Source organism: Misgurnus anguillicaudatus, chromosome 5 (genome assembly GCF_027580225.2).
Source record: "Misgurnus anguillicaudatus chromosome 5, ASM2758022v2, whole genome shotgun sequence".
NCBI lineage: Eukaryota > Metazoa > Chordata > Actinopteri > Cypriniformes > Cobitidae > Misgurnus > Misgurnus anguillicaudatus.
Window position 1 is genome coordinate 13002134 of NC_073341.2, and position 24499 is coordinate 13026632.

A 24499-nucleotide genomic window follows, 5' to 3' on the forward strand; every position below is an offset into this window, starting at 1 on the left:
GGAAATGTGCAAAATCTCAATGCAGTACTTCTCAGTCATAAAACTGAAAGAGGTCCACCCTCAGCCAAGTAAGAAAAAGTAACGCAAAAGTAACGCATGCATTACTTTCCATTTAAACACATTTAGTTACTTTTTTGAGGAGTAACTTAATATTGTAATGCATTACTTTTAAAAGTAACTTTGCCCAACACTGATGTTGGAGACCACTGGTTTAGGCTAACTACCTCAAACTAGCCTCAAACCTTAAACTTTTTCATCAAATCTTCTGATACAACTCACAGAATCTTTTTACTGACACAATCAAAACTATATAGATAGGAAAATTAGAAATAATTTATATAAGAAATGAAAATTAGAAACATTAGAAAATAATGTCACAACATACTTACAAAATCAATTTATTTTCAGAGACATATTCAGGAAATATTTTGTTAAAAATTTCTGTAGAAATGACAATATTACTGGTACTTACTGTAGATTAAAATTTATGTTATTTACTGGCAACAGTTTGTTCAGTCTTTGTCTTTACAGAATAAAACTAAAATAGCACCCGTATGCAAAGCATTCTGGGAACCAAATTCTCAAGGCAAAAACTGAAAAAGGTTGATGAGGATTTCTGATTCCCAGAATGCTTTGCATTAGGCTGTTATTTTATAGTTTTATTCTGTAAAGATAAAGACTTGGTAATGTTTAATGTTCATTTAATTTTAAACAATCTGTTGCCAGTAAATAACATAAATTTTAATCTACAGTAAGTTTCTGGCAAACAGCTGCATAACTACAGCAACATTTTTTACAGTGAATTCTTTTAAATGGGAAAATCATTTTAAAATAAAATAACACTTTGCACAAAGGTTTTATTTTTTGTTGTATTCAGCGTTTATTAGTCTTTGTTAATGTTAGTTATTGTCAATACAATCGTTCATGTTAGTTTATTGTGCGTTAACGTATATTAATAGTTACAACTATTGATTTTATAAATGCAGGGCTCAACATAAAGGACTGCCCGGTGGCCCAGGGCAAGCATGAGAGATGTTCGGGCCAGTAAAAAGTATTGTCACTTGCCCGATTGGCCAGTGCTTCACCCTGTCTGTTGTAATGTATACAATTAAATTTGACTTTTGAATTTTTTTTGGCCAGTGAAAATTTTGTCCGGGCAAGTGAAAAGCTGAACCACTGGCTCGACCGGGCCACTATAAAAAATAATTTGCGTTGAGCCCTGAAATGTATTTGTAAATACTAAAATTAACATGAACTAACATAAATAAATGCTGTAGAAGTATTGTTCATTGTTACTTCGTGTTAGCTAATGCAGTGATTCTCAAAACGTTTTGTTGTCCCCCCTTGTGTACATTGCATCCTTTTGTGGCCCCCCAAAGAAAATGTATCAAATAAAACATTACAAAACTTAAAATTTGAATTAAACAAAACATTACATTTTACAATGTAGTGCTGTTGGTTAGTAGTCTTAATTTTCTGAGGTTTAAATACACAGAATTTATGATAAATTCTATGTATTTTATTAAATGTCATTAAAGTGGGGACCCCTTGGCATTATCTCAGGGGCCCTTATAGGTAAACTGTTCCCAATGAGATGCAATGAGAAGAGGTTTCTGCATAAAATAGTGTTTAATAACATGAGACGGATCTGGAGATCTTTACTGGAATTAGTCACATTTACTGGAAGCGATTGTAATGTTAACAATACTTTATGACTTAATATGCAATTCTGTGTGTGTTTTATATCTTGGCATATCTTCTAGTGGAATAATACACGACCAACTGAAGAGTAATAATGGCATCCTTCTGTTTTTCTTTAGCAGTTCTATGGGCCCAGTATTCATACCCTTAACATTCAGTTTTAGGCTTGTGTGTGTGTTGGGGGAGATGACTGATGTTAACCCCAAGAATTTCCTCTCTTTTGGATGGGAATGAGGGGCCCACTCTGAACCCCCCCAGTCACCCAGCTGTCAGGAAACAATACCCTTGGCCTGTTCAGACAAAACTCATTCCTGAAAGTGTTTTTTTTCTCTCTGTTCCTCCCGTCTTCCTTTTGTGCTGTAATGTCTTTTCAATTTTTAACCATAGCTGTGTAAACTTCCTTCCTCAGACAGTTGCGTTTAAAAGCAAGGTCGCAGATATAAAAGTTCAGGAGTGGACCAGACCCTCACATCAACAGTTCATTTGTCGTCAGCGGCGCTGATAGGGTCTCATGGGTTTTCAGGCTGAATCTCTAGCGATTCATATTTTGGACGCCATTATTTTTAGTTTTTAAATTAAATTAATCAAGGATGTCGGATATAACAATCTGTGTTGTGTTTTTATTAAAGCTGAAATACAGGTTTAAAATCAAAGAAGGTGGCCTGTGCGATTCCCTCTTGTTTTTTTTTTGGAGAGTTTGTCTCAAAGTCAAATGTTGATTACACAAACGGTGTAGACAATTAGGCAATCAGCATTAAAGAGAAAAACAATTGGTCTGATTTGAAGAATGGCTTCATCCAATCAGCCGGTATCAACTTAAACGTTTACAATTTCAGTGTGATTGTATAGACTGTTTATTAGTGTTTTGCTTTTAGTGTCATGACTTTTACCCAGTTGCGAAAAGCGCTAAAAGTTTTAATGTAAAGTTGTTTTGTGTTGGGTTCCCCATGACCCAAAGTAAAATCTCATTGGTTTCCCTATATCCATCCATCCATCTGTTTATGAAACACCACATGTGATCTGATTGTCTGTTTTCAGCTTTTTTGGCACTGTAGATTTGTCACGTTATGGCTGTTTTAAACGTGTAGGGAGGGACTTTTTTTTACATTTATGCATTTTGCAGACACTTTTGAAAAGAGTTTTAACTCTTCTGTGAAAAAATGACTACTTCACCCTTTAAAGGTGCAGTGTGTACATTTTAGCGGCATCTAGTGGTGAGGTTGCGAATTACAACAAACGGCTCAGTCCACTGCTCACCTCTCGCTTTTGAAAAACATAGAAAAGCTACGGAAGCCGCCACCAGACAAACACGTCATCGTCGGAGACAACTTAGTAAAAAAAATTGCTTCTGTAGAAAAATGGCGGCACAAAATGGCAACTTCAATGTAAGGGGACCCCCGGTGTATGTAGATAAAAAGGTCTCGTTGTAAGGTAATAAACACATAACGGTTTATTATGAAAGGTCTTTTACACCCCTGATAATATAGTTTTGTGTATTATTTTGCATTTCTGTCAAGAGATCCTTCTAAAAATTACACACTGCACCTTTAAGTTGCAGAAAAACAGATCAGATTAATCAGTTATGTAAACAAAATTTACAAAATTACCATGTAAAGAGGATGTGTAGTACATGTCTGTTCAAATCTGCTGGTGCAAATTTCACATGGACCCAAGTTGGTGTTGTATAAGATAACAAAGTTATCCACCACTGTAAATCATGAGAATTGAATGCTGGCACAATGTAACATATAGAGACTCATTTTAAACTACATATAAGTGATAGATGTAGATAAAGCGAAATGTGTTTTAATGAATTTAAAATTCTTGGCTTGCCTAAAAATGCACATAAAAATTCAGCAGTTTCCGGCTGTTAAAATCTAATATGTAAACCAGATGTCTGAACTGAGAATTTGAACCACAACTCCACTGAGACTTCAGCTATGAGCTCGTCAAAATTGAGCAAAACAAGATGATCTGATATAGATTAAATAAACAAAATCTTTGCATTTATTAATTTATTAAAAGTGCATTGTGCTGTAGTGAATGTCAGCACACCTGTTTTGCCCACGGTGAAACAAACACAGGCCACACAAAGTAAGCGAAATGATGTTTAGTGCTAATGACCATCATCCAGGTTGAACTGCGATACAGCGAGAGGTCACAAATGCAGGGCTATTCACTTGAGCATTAAAGATGTGCTTGCGTTTTTACCACGGTCCAGTTTTCCCACCTCTCTCCATGGGACTTCCTCTCAGCTGTCCCCTTCACAGCGCACACACAAGCTCCCTCGATAGGCACCCACAGCTGGACTCTTGTAGGAACACATTCCCAGACAAACACAGATTTCACACTCCCTCTCTCACCGCTGTGCTGTCATTCCTCACGCTCGATGACTCTCTCTCGGTCTCTGTAACATACACACAGACACGCAGGTGTCTGCGAGTCCAATGGCTCTCCTCTGACCGTTCGATTATTTATGACTTTCTGTGCACGCTTGCTGAGAGACTGACCTCATGCTAGATGCTTCCCACTCCGTATTTACTAACCCTCCTGTTGTTTTAATTCATTTTTTTTTTCAAAAAGCTTTACAGTAAATACATATTCGTACAGGCAATACAGAAAATTGACTCGCGCTCGTATGCCATTCCAGATGTAAACTTATGACTTTGATATTCATTTTATTATAAAATGCCGTCATGTTATCTGCCTATATGAAGATCAACACGGTGAAGCTTCAAATAACCTTGATAACGTCAAATAAAATTAGTTCTTGCGTGTTTCTTGACGTAACCCGCATATGAAAACTTGTCAGGAGACGAGTGAGAACCAACAAGATCTGACGTTATCGACATGCCACCGGATTTGTATGTAGTTCTCGGATCTGTGTTTTATATTGATACACAGTTTATTGTTCGCTAACCGCACTCAAAATATAAATTGTTTTTTTAACAACAGATTACGTTTACAAGGATATTTGTGACATTTTAAAATATTTTTGTGTAAATATGTATCAAATATATCAAGTGCAAAAAAATGTGAACCCAGTATTTGTGCACATTGTAGCGCATTAAGGTCTGTTTTGTGTCTTAGCTTAAGTATTTAAATAAAATATTTTAACATGGGCATAGATAAACTTTTGTTACGATGTAGCACCAGAACCAACGAGATCTGACGATAGAGACATGCGCCGTATTTGTATTTAGTTCTCGGATCTGTGTTTTACTTTGATACACAGTTTATTGTTCGCTAAATGCACTCAAAATATTAATAGTTTATATTTATATAAACAGACTACGTTTACAAGGATATTTGGGACATTTTGAAATATTTTTGTGTAAATATGTATCAAATATATCAAGCAAAAAAAAATGTGAACCCAGTATTTGTGCGCAGTCTAGCGCATTGTTGTGCATTAGGGTCGGTTTCTTGTCTTAGCTTAAATATTTAAATAAAATATTTTAACACGTTCATAGATAAACTTTTGTTACGATGTAGCACTAGAACCAACGAGATCTGACGATACCAACATGCGCCGTATTTGAATTTAGTTCTCGAATCTGTTTTTTACATTGATACACAGTTTATTGTTCGCTAAATGCACTCAAGATATTAATAGTTTATATTTATATAAACAGACTACGTTTACAAGGATATAAGGGACATTTTGAAATATTTTTGTGTAAATATGTATCAAATATTTCAAGCAACAAAAAATGTGAACCCAGTATTTGTGCGCAGTCTAGTGCATGTAGTGTAGGGTTGTGACAATTAATCGGGCAAATGCACGTTTTCTCAATCAATGAATTTGAATGAATTACGGTGAAATGCAGCCTCATCCCAAACCCAGGGGGCGCTCTCGCTTAGAATCACCATTTGTGCCACAGAAGAAGTAGCATACCAAACACTATTCCAGGAAATGTCTAAAGGAATATTTATATCGCTGTTCTTCAGATTGTTTCAGGTATTTTCATGATAATAAAGAATATTTTAAACGATTGTGTTTGACGAGTGTTGCTTTTTTAAATGCACGTTATAAACGAGTTTTCACTTGTAGTGATTTTAGATTGATAAGGGCTTCCTACTGATCACGGAGCCGTAGTACATGCACAAGCTGTGCATGAAACACTGTATCGGAGCCTTACGATTCACTAATCGATTTTAGACGGGTCTTTTTAATGGGAGCGCGATGCATCGATGCACATCCCTAATGTAGTGCATTAGGGTCGGTTTCGTGTCTTAGCTTAAGTATTTAAATAAAATATTTTAACACGTTCATAGATAAACCTTCGTTACGATGTAGCACTAAAACCAACGAGATCTGATGATATCGACATGCCGGCATATTTGTATTTAGTTCTCGGATCTGTGTTTTACATTAATACACAGTTTATTGTTCGCTAAATGCACTCAAAATATAATTTTTTTTTTTACAACAGACAACGTTTACAAGAAATATTAGTGACATTTTAAAATACTTTCGTGTAAATATGCATCAAATATATCAAGCAACAAAAATGTGAACCCAGTATTTGCGCACAGTCTAGCGCATTGTAGTGCATTAGGGTCTGTTTCATGTCTTTGCTTAAATATTTAAATAAAACATTTTAACATGGGCATAGATAAACTTTCTTTATGATGTAGCACTAGAACCAATGAAATCTGATGGTATCGACATGCCGCCGTATTTGTATTTAGTTCTCGGATCTGTTTTTTACATTGATTCACGTTTTATTGTTCGTTAAATGTGCTCAAAGTATAAATCGTTTTTTTTACAACAGACTACATTAACAAGGATATTCGTGACATTTTAAAATAATTTTGGGTAAATATGTATCAAATATATAAAAAAAGTGAACCCAGTATTTGCACGCATTGTAGCTGTTTTGTGTCTTAGCTTAAGTATTTAAATAAAATATAACAAATCGATTCAGGATTTTCCAAATCGATATTGTTTAAATCGGAGAATCAATATTTTTCTACCCAGCCTTAAGCTCGATTTATAATCATGCGTAAGTTCTACGCCGTAGCTACGGCATAGGCTATCCGTAGCCTGTGCGTAGCTCTGCGTAGCCTGACGTGCACCTCGCAAAATTTTTTACAGCGTGTCAGATCTACGCGGACCGCAAGCGCGTGATTGGTCCACCAGAACCCCTCCCATCAGGTAAAAAAATCTGCATCATAGGTATTTCCGTTTGTGACGGTGAAAACAAAGATGAGCCAAGTTCAGGAGTGATTTAACTCAAACTGCATCAAAAGTCGCTGTTTATTTACTTCCATCATTGCTGGTCTTCTCAAATTATACACAGGTAGTTGCTGTTTCTTCTTCGTTTGTGGGTTAACTTGCTAAGCTGCTTCTTCTTTGACGTTCACACTGCTACTTTGGTTACACGCGTAGTTAATGCCTACCAGCGGTCTGCGCGTTTGTTTGCACGTCGACGCAGACGACAACGCAAAAGTATAAATTAAAACCGACGCGGAACCTACTCCGTTGCGGCTACGCCGTAGGACCTACGCACAACTATAGGGAGCCCTTTAGTTTTGCTCAAGTAAATATAAATATATATACCATTATTTATTTATTTATTTATTTATTTATTTATTTATTTATTTATTTATTTATTTATTTATATATATATATATATATATATATATATATATATATATATATATATATATATATATATATATATATATATATATATATATATATATATATATATATATATATATATATATATATAATCCCACTTGAGTCATTTGGATTACTTTAAATGCTTATGTGCTTTTTGGAGATTTGCCATGTTGAGCGTTGAGCCCCATGTAATAAGATAACATGACAGCAATTTAATATAAAAATAAAATTATTCGTATGCATCTTACATCATATATATCTGGGATTCCTTTATGCAGGATTTACGCAGCTGTCAGGATCCAAGAAAGAAAAACCGCTATTAAACTTATCCATGTGACTGCTTTATGGTTTACATTTTGAATATATGTCTATGTAAAGGAAAAGAAAAACTTTGTGTGAGGAACAGACTAAATTAAGTCATTATTTAAGCTACAGTATGACTTATTTTGCTTATAGTAAACCACATGGACTGACTTATAGATGGCGCATAGAATTTTCAATAACGATTTCTTTATGCTACAAAAAACTGGGGTTAGTGTGACATGAATAAGTAGGTGACAATTTCCAATTTTGGTTGAGTTGCTCTCAATGCAGCGTTTGTTCATTTAACGTTAGTCATCATCAGTAAAACCTGTCTAGACCTTTCTCTCCATTTTAAAAGCGCTATTGTAAACAGGTCTGACAAAACATGTTTCGTTAGCTTTGCCACCCACTAAGGTGAAGCTTCTGTACCCGGTCTGTGCCAAAACCTTAAAATTGCCACAATTGAAAAGAAAGTTGTGCACAAAGAACATTGGGCCTGTCTGTAAGTGTAATTGGTGTATAATTATTGTTTATGGTCTGATTTGTGTGTTGTTATGTTTACAGTATCTACAGATGAAATGGCCTCTACTGGATGTTCCAGGCACAGCAGCACTCAAAGATTCACGATCACCAACACCTGGACACTTAGTGAGTGTTTAACATGTTGCACAAACACACACAGCTTACTCAAAAGGTCTTTTAGACACGTAAGCAGTAGTTAAAAATAGATGAATTTCTCATTTTATGATCCATATTTCTTATTTGTTGGGTATAAAGAATGTACTTGTCAAAATTGAGACATCATATACTTTACAGGCTTGGGCTCTGTTCCAAAACCTAGTGTTCTGCTTTGCTTCCTATACTAGTAATATTCAGTGGTTCTCAAACTGGGGTCCGTGAGATGATGCCAGGGGGGCCCCAGTTTTATGACATTTTATAAAATACATTAATTTATCATGAATTATGTGAAATTAAACCTAAAAAAAATAAGGCAGCACTACTTTGTATAATTTAATGGTTTGTTTAATTAAAATGTGAAGTTTTAGAACAGTTTTGTGTCATAAATTTTCTTTGTGGGGGCCGCAAAGTAATGCACCGTACACAAAGGGGGCCGCACGCTGAAAAAGTTTGAGAACCACTGTTCTAGCTGATGTGAAATCTCATAAGGGACTGTGATAGCAAGTTCAGACCTTAATCTTATATGTGCAAAAATTTGGCTTTAAAGCAACACAGAGTTTTTTTCCACCTTAAAATACTTAAAACAGGGTGAACGGCACTTTCACATTCGCTTTGCAGCCCTCGGCCAAATCCGCACTAAAGACGTTTCCAACCGTCGGGTCGCGGTCATGTAGTTCGAGTGAAAACTACAAAAACTTGGTTTACGGCAGACCTACAATCCAATCAGAGCCAGCTATGCTGCAGTAGGCTAAATTATTTACGACAGTGGTAATGGACAATTCCGCTTCCAACCTGTAGGGGAAGCAAAGAGCAAAAACTCTTTAGTGTTGCTTTAAAGAGTAACTAAACCCTAATCCAACTTTTTTTAGTTATTGATCTGTAAGAATGATGGTTTATTAGTGCTGTTCATTGATTTAAGTAAGTTTTTTGACATTTGGATATAAAGTGTTTCAATACTACAATATATGGTGAAAAAACGTCTGAGTGCTGCCCTCTTCAGGTTGAACGGTGGCTACTGCAGTTGATTTTTCCTATTGGATGTTGGGTCCAAAAAATGACTCGTGACGTAAGCAGGTTCAAGCTCACCACGCCCTTGTTACGATCTCACCACACACTTGGTACGAGCTTAGTTCGTCCCCTCTATCTCTGTTGGGATCTGCCTACTTTTCTTGCGTTTTTCAAATATTGCCAGTGGGTGGAGTCAGGCTCTGAACAGGGGTTTAGTTACGCTTTAAGGGCTTTTTAAACACAAATCTGATGCTGGACACCTTCTAAATCTGGATTTAGTGAGAATCACCCAAATGTGTTTTCTGTACTAAATTTCTGATGCGTTTTAATCAGTGGTGTCAGGTAGACCGCATTGTCATCAGGTATTGATCGTATAATTGGTCGCACTTACAGCATCTGTTACGGCTCTGTTGTGTGCATTAGACAAACCCACGCCCGGTGTTTCTCTTGTGGCTATACGAAAATAGTTGAACCATTTCATTTATTCAGACCACAACATGACATGCTGACTAGCTATTACCATTTACACCTTATGCATTTAATATACTCAAGGTCCTGCACATCTGATCAGCGCGTGGGGGATCGAACCCATGACTTTGACATTTTTATGCCACTCCTTAGATTAAAATGATGCTGTTAGATAAGAACCGAATTTCCTGTTGAGCAGATATGTGGAGCTGGTCAGCTCGGTTTGGAGGATGGTAGTCGGTGTCCTCAGCTAACCCGTGTGGTTTTATTTACTTCTTGTAAGTTGGTACCCTGCAGATAAGAGGTGATGATTTTAATCAGAGCGTTACATTCCTGCTGTGGTGAGAATACATCAGGGTGAGACAAAAGCACAGTAAACCCACGACACAAGGGACCTCAGATGGCGAACTGACGCATATTAAACCCGTTTATAGGAAGATTTCGAGGAATTTGAATCAGATTGAACTTCAAATTTCTTAATAGTTGATATTGTTTGTCTACTGTGTCATTTATAATAACGTCATTAGTCATTAACAAACATTATTATATAAAAATCATTTTTATTGAGATGCTTATTTTATTTTAAGGGTGCCAAAGAATGCATTGATACATTATATTAAAGTGTTCTCTGATATCTACATAAAAAGTATGTAACTTTATTAAGTGCAAAAATGATCCAGAAACTATAACTCTAAAATGAAAAAGTATTTTAATATTTTTGCAGGCGCGATTGCACCTGAAAATGTCAGTTGCATGACATTAAACTATTCGATTTATCAGATAAGATAAATGTACAATACGATAACATTTGTGCGGTGTCATCTTGAGTGCTGATTCCCAGCCTTTATAAAGCAGTTCATCTAGTTGTCAGCAATTAATGTGTTTTAATGACTAATTTGTTTCTCTTACTGAATGTGAGACATGTATCAATATCCTTTTGTCTTTCCACGTAGCCAAACTGTCTGTGCATAGACTGATTGACAAGATCATTATTTAGTTTTTGTCCAGAGGGCAATCTTTGTGTTTTTGTGTGTGCATGTACACATGCCTGTTAGCGATGTTTGTTTCAGCTTGCACTGCACAGCTCAAAATCACTTTGTCATAATAAACCCTCTCTTACTCTTACGAACACCATGGGATCGTCCTTAAATAACAGAGTGGACCTTGTCTCACCACCCAACCTCGTCAATGGTCCTTTATTGTATTTACTTAATATGCAACATTATGAACTGCATGCACCCGCATTATGGGAGCGGCAGAAAATGCGATCGCTTACGGCAATCAGATTAGCTGTTCTTGTACAAGCATTGAAGATTTGATGAGAACACATCCTTCCACCCCGACGGCCCACCGGACCGTATACGGCAGACAGCTGGAAGCGAGAAATTTGCTTAACCTTGGTGTTGGCTGGTGAATTGTTTGAGAACGAGATCTGATCGTGAACGTCAGACTGCGATGGGGAAATTTGCATTGGGGTGTGAAGAGGGCAATTGGAGGATGACTTCAGGTGTGTTTTACGATTTAAGGTTGTACGTCCCAGTAAGAATTCGGTGGGCGCAAAGTATCACCAAACCTCAACCGGCCACCGTGTACCTGAAAAATACCACAAGTGTGATCCTAAAGAGGGGGTAGTATGTCTATAAGCGTATGAACTTTTTTAGTAAAATTATTAGCCATTCAAGTAGTTGACGTGTCTTGCTGGGTGTGCCTCATACACCTTGAAAAGTGAAGCTGATGGCTCTTTAATGCCCCCTACATAAACCCTGCCCTCTCTAAACAAATGGGATGCGGGTCAAATTAAAAATATAAATTACACTTCCAATAAAATTTTCCAAAAGATGGTTTTGGTCCTTTAAGGTAATTGTTATCATGCTGATATGTTTAATTGTTCATTTTTGTGAAGATACGTTTCCTTTTGACTAGTAATTTGATGCTATAGAAACGGGGCGTGTAGTTATGATGGACATTTGTGATTGACAGCTTCTATGAGCGGACTGTCTGAGCTTCGAGTGAAGATTGAAGCTATAACTAATTACTAATTTTCGATTTCTGTGTTATTTCACACCGACACAATGAGTTGCATTTAACCTACCGTATTTTTAGCAAACCAGTCAAATGAGACGTTCAAGGGGTGTGGTTGAATTGGGGCCCAAGCGTTTGGCCGGAAGTTTGATATGACGGCTCCACCTCCGTGCTGGTTTTGCCGTATAACACGTTTCAAGCTAAATCCTATAATAGTTTTTTTATATAATGCACGCAGTTTATATGAGCTCGTAACAAAGACGTAGAAATGGCAAGAACACCAGAAAATGTAAATGAAAATTCTGTCATTATCGACTCACCCTTAAGTTTTTAACCCTGAATAAATGTATTTGTTCTGCTGAACACAAATGAATATATTTTGCACTGCAAAAAAATTATTTTCAAGAAAAAATCTTAGTATTTTTGTCTTGTTTTCAGCAAAAATATCCAAAAAGTCCCAAATCAAGACGCTTTTTCTTGATGAGCAAAACGACCCAAGTAAATAAGCCTAGTTTTTAGACCAAAAATATCAATTTCAAGTGATTTAAGTGCACAAAACAAGCAAAAAAATGTGCCAATAGGGTAAGCACATTTTTCTTGAATTGTTCTTGAATTTAGTGTTTAAGAAAAATGTTCAAGATTTTTTGCTTACCCCATTGGCATTTTTTTGCTTGGTTTTTTTTTTTTTGCTTGTTTTTATGCACAAAATCACTTAAATGTGATATTCTTGGTCTAAAACTAGACTTATTTTCTTGGGTTTTGCTCAAAAAGCATCTTAATTTAAGAATGTTTAGATATTTCTACTGAAAACAAGACAAAAATACTAAGAAAATTAGGGATGCACAGATAGGATTTTTTTGGGCCGACTCCGATTTAAACAGACAACTTCTGGCCGATACCGATATTAAACACTCGTATACAATACTATACAGTTGGTCTATTAGCTAGTTTATTTCTGCCTCAAATTATTTTTACTGAACATGGATTGGATCTAATTAACATTCAACTGACCAACATAATAAGAGAGGCACAAATTAATCTAAAACAAATATAAGAAGACAGCATGACAACCTTCAAAGGTGGTTTTTGCTATTCAGCATTTATTTTATTAACAACATCAACACATTTTTTACACATAATGGATTTCTTTATGCAGTTAATTAATAAACAATCGGTATCGGCCCTTCTCGTGCTATTGCCGATATGCCGATGGTTTCAAATTCATCAAAAATCGGCCGATAAATATCGGTGGCCGATACATCGGTGCATCACTAAAGAAAATATTTTCTTGAAAATAATTTTTTGCAGTGTGAGCACCATTTTAAATTTTTGGAGCACCATTGACTTCCATAGTAATTTTCTTTCTACTATGGAAGTCAATGGTGTTCCTGCTTTCACTTATTAAATCTTCCTTTGTGTTTAGCACAGCAAATACATTTATACAGGTTTGTAACAACACGAGGGTGAGTAAATGATGACAGGATTTTCATACTTTAAATCTGTTTTCCCATCATTTGCTACCAAATCATAAATTAGAAAATAATGTCAGATGAAACGAGGCGATCTGCCGTTACTATTCATTCTTAACTTTAATTTCCCTCGTTCTCTCAAAAACACAGTCACATGCTGAGCGTTGTCAGATTGAGCCCCCATAAGGTCTCTATGCTAATGTGTTATTCGCTTCACTCCCAAATGGTTCAATAATTCAAGAGACAGGTTTGCTTGGTATTCTGCCGAACCTCCTCGACCCCGCGTGTATTTGTGTGAGAAGAACACAACAGGACCGTCGTTGTTTTACTGTGTGTCAGCATGTGATAAGTTAAGCCAGCCGATTGAGTTAATGCGGTGATGAGGGCTCATATGGGAACGCTGTTTGTTGCGGACTTGGGGTTTGAGGTCTATATTGTGTAAACAACCAACCCATGTTCCTGATTTTTACATATGGTACAAAGTGACATGTTCATCTTCGGTGCCCACGCTGTGGCAATGCAGGTTTGAATCCGTCTCAGCGCAATTTTGAAATAATATGTAAAAAGTAAACTTTTGCACAAGTTGTAACATTCAATTCAGTGCGACAGGTTACATAAGAATTATATTATGAACGATTAACAAGCATTGCTTGTGTATGTTGAACGAGGACCCGCTCAATTACACTCAAGTCAAATAATAGTGAATTATATGAATGCGTTTTCTCTTTGTTGGCTTTTTGTGTATTTTATGTCTTTGTTAAGCTGACAGCATTCCTGTAAAAGCTGAAGTGATGTCATGTTCTGGCCACTCTCACATCCGCTTCCTCTCTGGGTGACAAACAAAGTCGGCTATACCGGAATGCCATGCCTTCTCCCCTTTTCCATCTTTTTCTTTCCTGGAGTTTTTGAAAAGACTCAAAGATTCAGAACCTCCTACTTGAAAGAAGAGAACAGTGCGCGCGCACACACACACATACACACAGAGCTCGGGAGGTTTGTTTGCTTGGTTGGTAACACTTGTACCCAGGGGCTGTTTGCCTGGTAATTTATTTCAGATGTTAAGGATTCAAAAACATGTTTGAAGCAAAGTTCTCCTCCTCTCTTCAACACAGCTTCACAGCCAGCAGTAGTCTTGTCTCTTTGGCATGGTCCGGTATAGTTGTGCCCTTTGGCCAGACCACCACCATGTAGTCTGCACAAACCCTCTCCTAGATCCAGGCTCATTGTTTCTTAAAGTTTTGGACGTCATCATCTAATTGGTTGATTTCTGCAGGATTCAGGTCTGAAAAAAACTGTGATTGGTCTGTCAGATGGTCTCCAGGACGGTCTCTGGCTACCTTCTGCTGTCAGTCAGAAAATACATTTCTGTTTTTGTCATCTTGGCCTCTTTTCAAAATCTTGTCTAGATGCATAACAATCAATTACTGATGGATAACATCCAGTGTCACATTACAGAAGTAAGTCTTCTTTTTAAAGGCGCAGTATGTTGATTCTGCACCGACGCCTTTCTTCACTCGAATATCGTTTCACAGTCAAATAGAAATAAAGGTTGTGGATAGACGCCAAGCGAGATGGTTTACATTGTCTGTCCTCACCTTATAAAGTAGTTCTGCTCGTGCCCAAACCCCAAAGACACTTCGCTGTGGTTTCTTCGCGATGTTTTCAGCATGATGAAATATTGATGCACTCATTCTTTTGTCTCGCATACGTGCTGCCCAAACCACAATCCCTCTATCTTCTTCTTCTTCTTCTAACAGACAAACCCAAACTATACTCTACTACCCAACTTAACTCAGCCATGCCGTTTTCGACGCCATGTCTTAAAGTAAATACATGGCGCCCTTTATGTGTAACATCCACTATCATGTTTGCTGCTATCTGTGAAAGCATTTTCAGGTCAGTAATGACAGATGGATGTGTGATAATGTTTTATTGAACTGTTGTGCTTTGGTGTGGCAGTGGGTGTGACGCTGTCTGGCAAAACGCTCGCTTCTCCAAGCATTCCTTGGTGCGGAGCCAGATTGCTTCATGCACTTTTTGTCACAAACACATATTAGGACACATAGCCACAAGCATGTGCAACCATTGACCTCTTTTCCCCCCCTAAGAAACACTGTGGTTTGAATTACCCCACACACACTAGACACACATTTGGTTAATGTTAGATTTAAGTAGATTTATCTACAACATGAAAAGGCCTTATTGTTGCACATTTGTGAGTGAGTTTATGAATTAAAGTGTTATCGTATCCTATGAAACTTTGTTCTCTCTCTCTCTTTCTCAGTCTAATAAGGTGCCAGTGGTCCAGCATCCTCACATGCACCCCCTGACCCCCCTCATCACCTACAGCAATGAACACTTTTCTCCAGGAACTCCTCCATCTCACCTCTCACCAGAGATACTTGACCCAAAGACAGGTATTAAACAAAGTACACGCATATCTATTGACTGATTGTTGTCTTTGCGATCATGTCAGTGACTCCAAATCTGTTTCCAGGTATTCCACGGACACCCCACCCAGCAGAGCTATCCCCTTATTACCCCCTTTCCCCTGGAGCCATGGGGCAGATCCCTCACCCATTGGGGTGGCTCGTTCCTCAGTAAGTATGCCAAACTTGATGAGTTACTACACATACGCATTTGTACATACTACGATACAGGTTTTAGTTAGAACCAAAATGGATTTTATAGTTTTATAAATATATTTGTGACCATATAGCTAAGTCAAGAACGTATAAGGTTGAATTTTTTTGCATACAAAGTTCCAAAAGTCTTGGACAACATTGAATATTTGGGAACTGTAATGGTGCGTTTACACCAACCGCGGTAGAGGCGTGAAGCGCGAGTGATTTCAATGTTAAGTCAATGTGCAGACGCGTTGACACGCGTCAGAAGATCCCGCGGCGCGGAAGAGGCGTTCGGCGCGAAACAGAAGAGGCGTTTCCGCCTCATTCTTGCGTGAAGGTCGCGCGAAAGGCGCGAATTGACCGTTGTGCGCGGTACGCTTATTTTCCCCCTATAGTAAGGTTACCCAATACAAACTGGTAACTCTCTTGATAAATGCACAAGTAACATTAGTCATCTTGCAAACAGACACTCGCACAGCAGTTGCCCCTCCCACAAGAAGCAGATTTTGCTTCGGACGCGCGTCAAATGCTTGCTGTTCCGCGCGTCTACTCCGCTCTACACGCGCGAATGCAATCAAAGTGTTCAAACGGCAAACTAGGTGCGGTAGACGCGATTTTGACGCCCCAAACGCGTTTGGTGTAAACTCAGCATAACACTGTAATGTCAGTATAATTAATAGTCATAAAAAACATCAGCTGGATTGTTGTTGTCATATTAATTGTAATTTATTTTGTTAGTTTAATTATTTCGGTGGGAAGGGTCATTTTTTTTGGGGGGGAAGCTATAAACTTGATTGTATAAAGTATTTTGTTAAAGTTTTGAAAAATTCATAAATAAAAAGAAAAAGACCCATCAGCTCGACTTAACTTTGTGACATGTAAACAATTGCAAATAAAGTTTTTATTACAGGAAATATGCAATATTCGTTAATGCCATTTAAAGACAAGTGATTAGCGCGAGTACTGTGCACTTGAGCGAATTAACCAAGTTATTGTTATTGTCTGGTAATGTGGACACTAATATAGTTATAGTTGATGTTATAATGTAAACGGCCCTTTAGGGTCACATCTTTGACCCCTATATGAACCTCTCTGTCTATCTTAGGCAGGGTCAACACATGTACCCCATCACTGCTGGAGGTTTTCGGCACCCTTACCCAGCTCTTGCCATGAACGCATCCATGTCCAGGTGAGCGATTTATTCATACATTACACATTGAGTTTCAGTGCATTGAAGAAGATCTGATGTGCTTTTAAATGAGAAAGATTCAGACTGGTCCGTTTCCCTGATATGTGAGGGTGTACGTTTTGAATTATTACTATGTTTATTGGGATGAATAGATTGTCCTCTCTCAGACTTTTATGAACATTGCCAGTATAAGCAACCCCAGTCAGTTTTGTTTCTTCACTGATATTTATGTGTTAAAAATGATTCTTCTTTATCTGTCAATGTTGAGCCCTATTCATAGTTTTGTTTAGTTGTGTTTTTTAGTGATTCAGAAACTATAACAATACATGTGAAAGGATTATACGCTTTTAACTTAATTAATTGACATTACTATTTGGTCGCAATGCTTTTATTTCAAATGATAAAATTATAAATTATAAAATTAGGGCTGCAGCGATTAATCGTGCAAATGTGCGTTTTCTCAGTGAATGAATTTTTATGAATTACGGTGAAATCCCGCCACATCCCAAAGCCAGGGGGCGCTCTTGTGCAGAAACTCCCTTTGTGACGCAGAAGAAGTAGCATTACAATTGCTTTTCCGAAAAATGTCTATAGGAATATTTATATAGCTGTTCTTCAAATAGTTTCAGGTATTTTCATGCTAATAAAGAATATATTGAATAAGTTTGTTTAACGAGTGTTGCTTTTTAAAATGCACGTTATAAACGAATCCGACTCATAATGATTTTAGATTTGATAAGGACTTCCTACTGACCAAATGCCGTAGTACCCGCACAAGCTGTGTATGAAACACAGAATCGATTCAAAAACGGTTTTGAATCGATTTCAGAGGCATTTTTAATGGGACACGCGATAATCGTTGCAGCCCTAATATTTTAACATAAGTCTACTGTAGGGCTGGACGATATGGCCAATAAATCCCAACCAGATTTATTGATTGCATGGTGTCAATGATATGATTGATGCAAGGTACAGATGAGCGATTTAAATCCGATCAGGCATTGCGTTTTCCTCGCTATCCCGGAGAGCGCGGCTCATGGTTGCTTAACTACAAAAGACGCCACGGGAACGCGCTTTGGGAGAAAGAAGAGCCTTGACCCCCGTTTAACACGCGTTTTTAGATGGTACATGTGAAAGGCCACGGGACTCTGCAATGTATATCAAAATATCTGAAATGTGTTTAGAAACCATATCATCGTTATTGAAAAAAAATATGGATATTGAATTATTGTCAAGCCTGGTGTTATTTGACACATTAGTAAGTTTATTGGGATCACCTCAGAAGTGAGACATTGGTCAGTTTTTCCAGACAATGCTTCATTGTGCGTATACCTCACCAGATACTCAGCTGGGATCTGAAACGTGTCCCATTCAGTCTGTTGTAGGAAGCAGTTTCCATGGATTTTGGAAAAGGGGTGTACCGGGGGTGCTCTCAGGTGTTACGCTCTGTTGCGTTACCATAGTAACCGCACACCCAGCACTTAACCAATAACAAGAGAGGATAAAGGAGCTTTTGAGCATCTGGGCTGGAAATGAGTGCTGTAGTCTAGACGGAGTTTTAAGATGTTTAAGTAAGATGCTGTGTGGTATTTTGAGATGTTTAAGAGTTAAATATCAAGATGTAAGTGTAGTCCTTGCACAAATGAGCCAGACATGTTGAGCCGTGGTGCTCACATGGGAAATACAGGTGCGAGTCTGGCAAGGTCTTGGTCTAATATCCTTCAAGACTGGAGATTAAGAGGCATTGTTTATCTGGATTTTAGTCCTAAATATAACAGTTTTAGTTTCTAAATATAACAGTTACCCATGTCTGTTTCAGTTTGGTATCCAGTCGCTTTTCTCCGCATATGGTTCATCCTCACAGTATTCATCAGACAGGAATCCCACACCCGGCCATAGTCTCCCCAGCTATAAAACAAGAACCCAACGGAGACCTCAGTCCATCAGCTCACACGTAAGTACACACACACACACACACACACACCCTATCTGACGTCAACACTTTCTCCTTTTTCTTCCTTTACTCTTTATTGCAACATTTTAAGAAATTATTCAGGATCCATGTTAGGCTTGAATGAGCCACACTAAAAAGTATTGTCAAATAGTTAATTAATAGTTAGATAAATCATTACTAAAACAGTGTTCCTGTAGCTCAGTTGGTAGATCATTGTGTTAGCAGCACAAAAGGTCATGGGTTCGACCCTCAGGCAACACGTTCTGATTAAATGGATACCTTAAATGCACTTAAATAAACGTTGCGTTGTTCCACTATTTTGAATGGAAGTCAATGGGAAGTCTAGTTTGTTTTTCCCCCAAAAAGGGGCGGTGACAAAATTGACAGTAAAGTTCCCCAATGTGCCGGTAGTCAGTATTTGCAGTGACAATTTTGTTATGTACTGTGACTGTTATTGTTGCTGGTACCGTGGCGTTTATTGATGTTATGTACAGTTACCAAATTTTTTGGTACAGTGACAGTTGTTGTTGTTAGATACAGTGGCAGTTAGTTATTTTATGTACAGTAACAATTATTATTGTTGTGTACAGTGTCAATTATTTTGTTATGTACAGTGACGTTATTTTTTGTACTTGTGACAATTTTGTTATGTACAGTGACGGTTATTGATGTTATGTACAGTGACGGTTATTGTTGTTATGTACAGTGACGGTTATTGATGTTATGTGCAGTGATGGTTATTGTTGTTGTGTGCAGTTGCGGTTATTGATGTTATGTGCAGTGACGGTTATTGATGTTATGTGCAGTGGCTGTTATTGTTGTTATGTACAGTGACGGTTATTGATGTTATGTGTAGTGACGGCTATTGATGTTATGTGCAGTGACGGTTATTGTTGTTGTGTGCAGTGGCGGTTATTGATGTTGTGTGCAGTGACGGTTATTGATGTTATGTGCAGTGGCTGTTATTGTTGTTATGTACAGTGACGGTTATTGATGTTATGTGTAGTGACGGCTATTGATGTTATGTGCAGTGACGGTTATTGTTGTTGTGTGCAGTGGCGGTTATTGATGTTATGTGCAGTGACGGTTATTGATGTTATGTGTAGTGACGGCTATTGATGTAATGTACAGTGACGGTTATTGTTGTTGTGTGCAGTGGCGGTTATTGATGTTATGTGCAGTGACGGTTATTGCTGTTATGTGCAGTGACGGTTATTGATGTTATGTGCAGTGGCGGTTATTGATGTTATGTACGGTGACGGTTATTGCTGTTATGTGCAGTGACTGTTATTGATGTTATGTGCCGTGACGCTTATTGATGATGTGTGCAGTGACGGTTATTGATGTTATGTGCTGTGACGGTTATTGATGTTATGTACAGTGACGGTTATTGATGGTATGTACAGTGACGGTTATTGATGTTATGTGCAGTGACGGTTATTGTTGTTGTGTGCAGTGGCGGTTATTGATGTTATGTGCAATGACGGTTATTGATGTTATGTGTAGTGACGGCTATTGATGTAATGTACAGTGACGGTTATTGTTGTTGTGTGCAGTGGCGGTTATTGATGTTATGTGCAGTGACGGTTATTGGTGTTATGTGCAGTGACGGTTATTGTTGTTATGTACAGTGACGGTTATTGATGTTATGTGCAGTGATGGTTATTGTTGTTGTGTGCAGTTGCGGTTATTGATGTTATGTGCAGTGACGGTTATTGATGTTATGTGCAGTGACGGTTATTGCTGTTATGTGCAGTGACGGTTATTGATGTTATGTGCAGTGGCGGTTATTGATGTTATGTACGGTGACGGTTATTGCTGTTATGTGCAGTGACTGTTATTGATGTTATGTGCCGTGACGCTTATTGATGATGTGTGCAGTGACGGTTATTGATGCTATGTGCTGTGACGGTTATTGATGTTATGTGCAGTGACGGTTATTGATGTTATGTGCAGTGACGGTTATTGATGTTATGTGCAGTGGCGGTTATTGTTGTTATGTACAGTGGCGGTTATTGATGTTATGTGCAGTGGCTGTTATTGTTATGTGCGGTGACTGTTATTGTTGTTATGTGCGGTGGCGGTTATTGTTGTTATGTGCGGTGACGGTTATTGATGTTATGTGCAGTGACGGTTATTGTTGTTATGTGCGGTGACTAGGGATGCTCCGATCGATCGGCCAGAGATCGGTATCGGCCGATAACGGCATTAAATGACTCAATCGGTCCTCGTTAAATTTGCCGATCTCGTGAACCGATCTTTCTGTTTACTTTTGTCATCATATGGCTCCTCAATGCGGCTGCAGTTAGAGACCATTTTTACGCAGTGAGAGCATTTTTATAACCCGTGGCTCACGAGCGACGTGCAGATTTGCATTTCTCTCTTTGCCTTTACAGAGATATGTGTATTTTCTATGAGGACGCGGTCCGGTCCTAACAGCGCGACCCGTCTTCACATCCCCATCAAACAGCGTATACAACACATATCTATCCCGGACAATTGCATCATGTCAAAAGTTTATTATTTGCATGCGGACGCGGTCCGGTCCTACAGCGCGACCCGTCTTCACATCCCCATCAAACAGCGTATACAACACATATCTATCCCGGACAATTGCATCCTCATGTCAAAAGTTTATTATTTGCATGCGGACGCGGTCCGGTCCTACAGCGCGACCCGTCTTCACATCCCCATCAAACAGCGTATACAACACATATCTATCGCGGACAATTGCATCCTCATGTCAAAAGTTTATTATTTGCATGCGTTTTAAAGTTTTGAGCGTTTAAACTTTAATTTTCCTCACAGCTGCTCTCGTCTGCATACACCCGCCGCGCGCACACACAGCAGCCGGTCATCAGTGCACGTGAACAGAGCGATCTCTGTCAAGTCTTAAAGCTACAGCAACCTAATTCATCTCTCAATAAAATCACTCTCTGCTCTTCACTAAAGAACTGTTGTACTTCATACGAATGCATGTATATTTAATTCATACAGTAAAGACTGTGAAGTGTTTTCATTAGATTTTACAGACATAAGCCTTTTTAAAGGCATATTAAATTTCTCTTTGCAAAATAAATATTTGTTGTGCTAATTTATTTGATTCTCTATTAAAACAATAATATACCTAATTACTGCAAGTAATATAACAAAGGCAACATCTGTGGTATTACTTTATCTAGAAAAAATGTTAAAAGTTACAGTCATCAAAGAGCTTGCATACCACCTTGAAAAATCGGTATCGGCATTGGTATCGGCCGATCATGAAGACAACAAATCGGTGATCGGTATCGGCCTGCAAAAATCCTGATCGGAGCATCCCTAGCGGTGACGGTTATTGTTGTTATGTGCGGTGACGGTTATTGTTGTTATGTGCGGTGACGGTTATTGCTGTTATGTGCAGTGACGGTTATTGCTGTTATGTACAGTGACAATTATTTTGTTATGTACGGTGATGGTTATTATATAGTGACAATTATTATTGTTGTGTGTGGTGACCGTTGTTTTTATTTTTTAGAACAGTGACAATTATTGATGTAATGTACAGTGACGGTTATTGTTGTTATGTGCAGTGGCGGTTATTGTTGTTATGTACAGTGACGGTTATTGTTGTTATGTGCAGTGACGGTTATTGTTGTTATGTACAGTGACGGTTATTGTTGTTATGTACAGTGACGGTTATTGTTGTTATGTGCAGTGACGGTTATTGATGTTATGTGCGGCGGCGGTTATTGATGTTATGTGTGGTGACGGTTATTGATGTTATGTGTAGTGGCGGTTATTGTTGTTATGTGCGGTGGCGGTTATTGCTGTTATGTGCAGTGGCGATTATTGCTGTTATGTACAGTGACAATTATTTTGTTATGTACGGTGACGGTTATTATATAGTGCAATTTTTATTGTTGTGTGTGGTGACCGTTGTTTTTATTTTTTAGAATAGTGACAATTATTGATGTAATGTACAGTGACAATTTTGTTATGTACTGTGACGGTTATTGTTGTTATGTACGGTGACAATTATTGTTGTTATGTTCGGTGACAATTATTGTTGTTATGTAAGGTGACAATTATTTTGTTTTGTACGGTGACAATTATTTTGTTATATACGGTGACAATTATTTTGTTGTGTACGGTGACGGTTATTTTGTTGTGTACGGTGACGGTTATTATACAGTGACAATTGTTATTGTTGTGTACAGTGACCGTTGTTTTTATTTTTTAGAACAGTGGCGATTATTGATGTAATGTACAGTGACAATTTTTTTAGAACAGTAACGGTTATTGTTGTTATGTATAGTGACGGTTAATGAAATGTTTAGGTTATATTAGTTTATTGCTGTTCTACAGTCACATTATTAATGTTCCTTTAAACTAGCAGAATTTGCATCAATTCAACATTATAAAAAGCACCAAATTTGACTTGATTTCCCACTCCAGTACACACACTCTTTTGACTTGCACTCTCTTATACTCATACACACATAGGCTACTAAACAATGACTAACAACCTGTTGTGTGCTTGCACGAAGTCTCCAGGCCCAACTAAAAAGGAAGAGGATAAGAGACCACACATAAAGAAACCTCTAAATGCCTTCATGCTGTATATGAAAGAGATGAGGGCTAAAGTGGTGGCCGAATGCACGCTGAAAGAAAGCGCCGCTATTAATCAGATCCTGGGTCGCAGGGTAAGCAAACAGTGTTTATGTGACCTCACTTATACGTGGTGATCCAATCACAAGTGGACAGCGCTAAATAGAAATGTAAATGAGGTGCAAAATGTTTTGTGATTGGATCATTTAAACCACATTTGTATGTAGTCAGAAATGCTCTTTCATCACATCATAGTGGTAAACGATGTTTAGTTTGATACCTAGTCAGTTTCTGGTGGTATTGGTGGGAGGGACAGTCTCAGTCTAGAGAGGATTTGATTGGACAATAATCTGTGTAGCACAAGATGACACTTTTTTGTATAGCTGACAAGTTTTAGGAGTACAACTGTCACTTGAATGAATTAAAAATTAATTAAAAGCTACAGAAGTCCATTTTTTATTTCATTGAATACTTAAAGTCAGATGTTAAAGTAACAGTTCACCCAAATATGAAAATTCTCATGCCGTCTCAGATGTATTTGACTTTAGCTGAATACAAAAATTTTATATTAAAATGCCATCGTGTGGATTGATAACTGCTTTTGCATCAAAACAATTTGTTTGTGATGAATCGTGCATATGCCAACAAGTCATGAGAACCAATGAGACTTGACGTCATCGACTTGCTGCCATATTTGAACATTGCAATTTTCTTGTTCTGCTTGTTAACATCGGTCATAATTCAACGTGTCGTCCACTAAACAACTTCAAAATATGAATTGTTTCCTCTTACAAACCTAGTGTTTCACTATTTTTTAAACCATTTGGATTACATTAATAATGGATGTGTGTGCTTTTT

The 24499-nt window shown here is 37.8% G+C and overlaps 1 protein-coding gene across 1 annotated transcript in view; it reads left to right on the top strand.

The window, feature by feature from the left end:
- tcf7l1b (transcription factor 7 like 1b) overlaps positions 1–24499 on the top strand; it is a 62106-nt gene that overhangs the window by 31852 nt on the left and 5755 nt on the right. Inside the window, 6 exon segments of the mRNA XM_073867584.1 lie at positions 8201–8284; positions 15566–15698; positions 15779–15881; positions 17014–17097; positions 18917–19055; positions 23581–23736. Of these exon segments, the coding sequence (XP_073723685.1) occupies positions 8201–8284; positions 15566–15698; positions 15779–15881; positions 17014–17097; positions 18917–19055; positions 23581–23736 (699 nt within the window).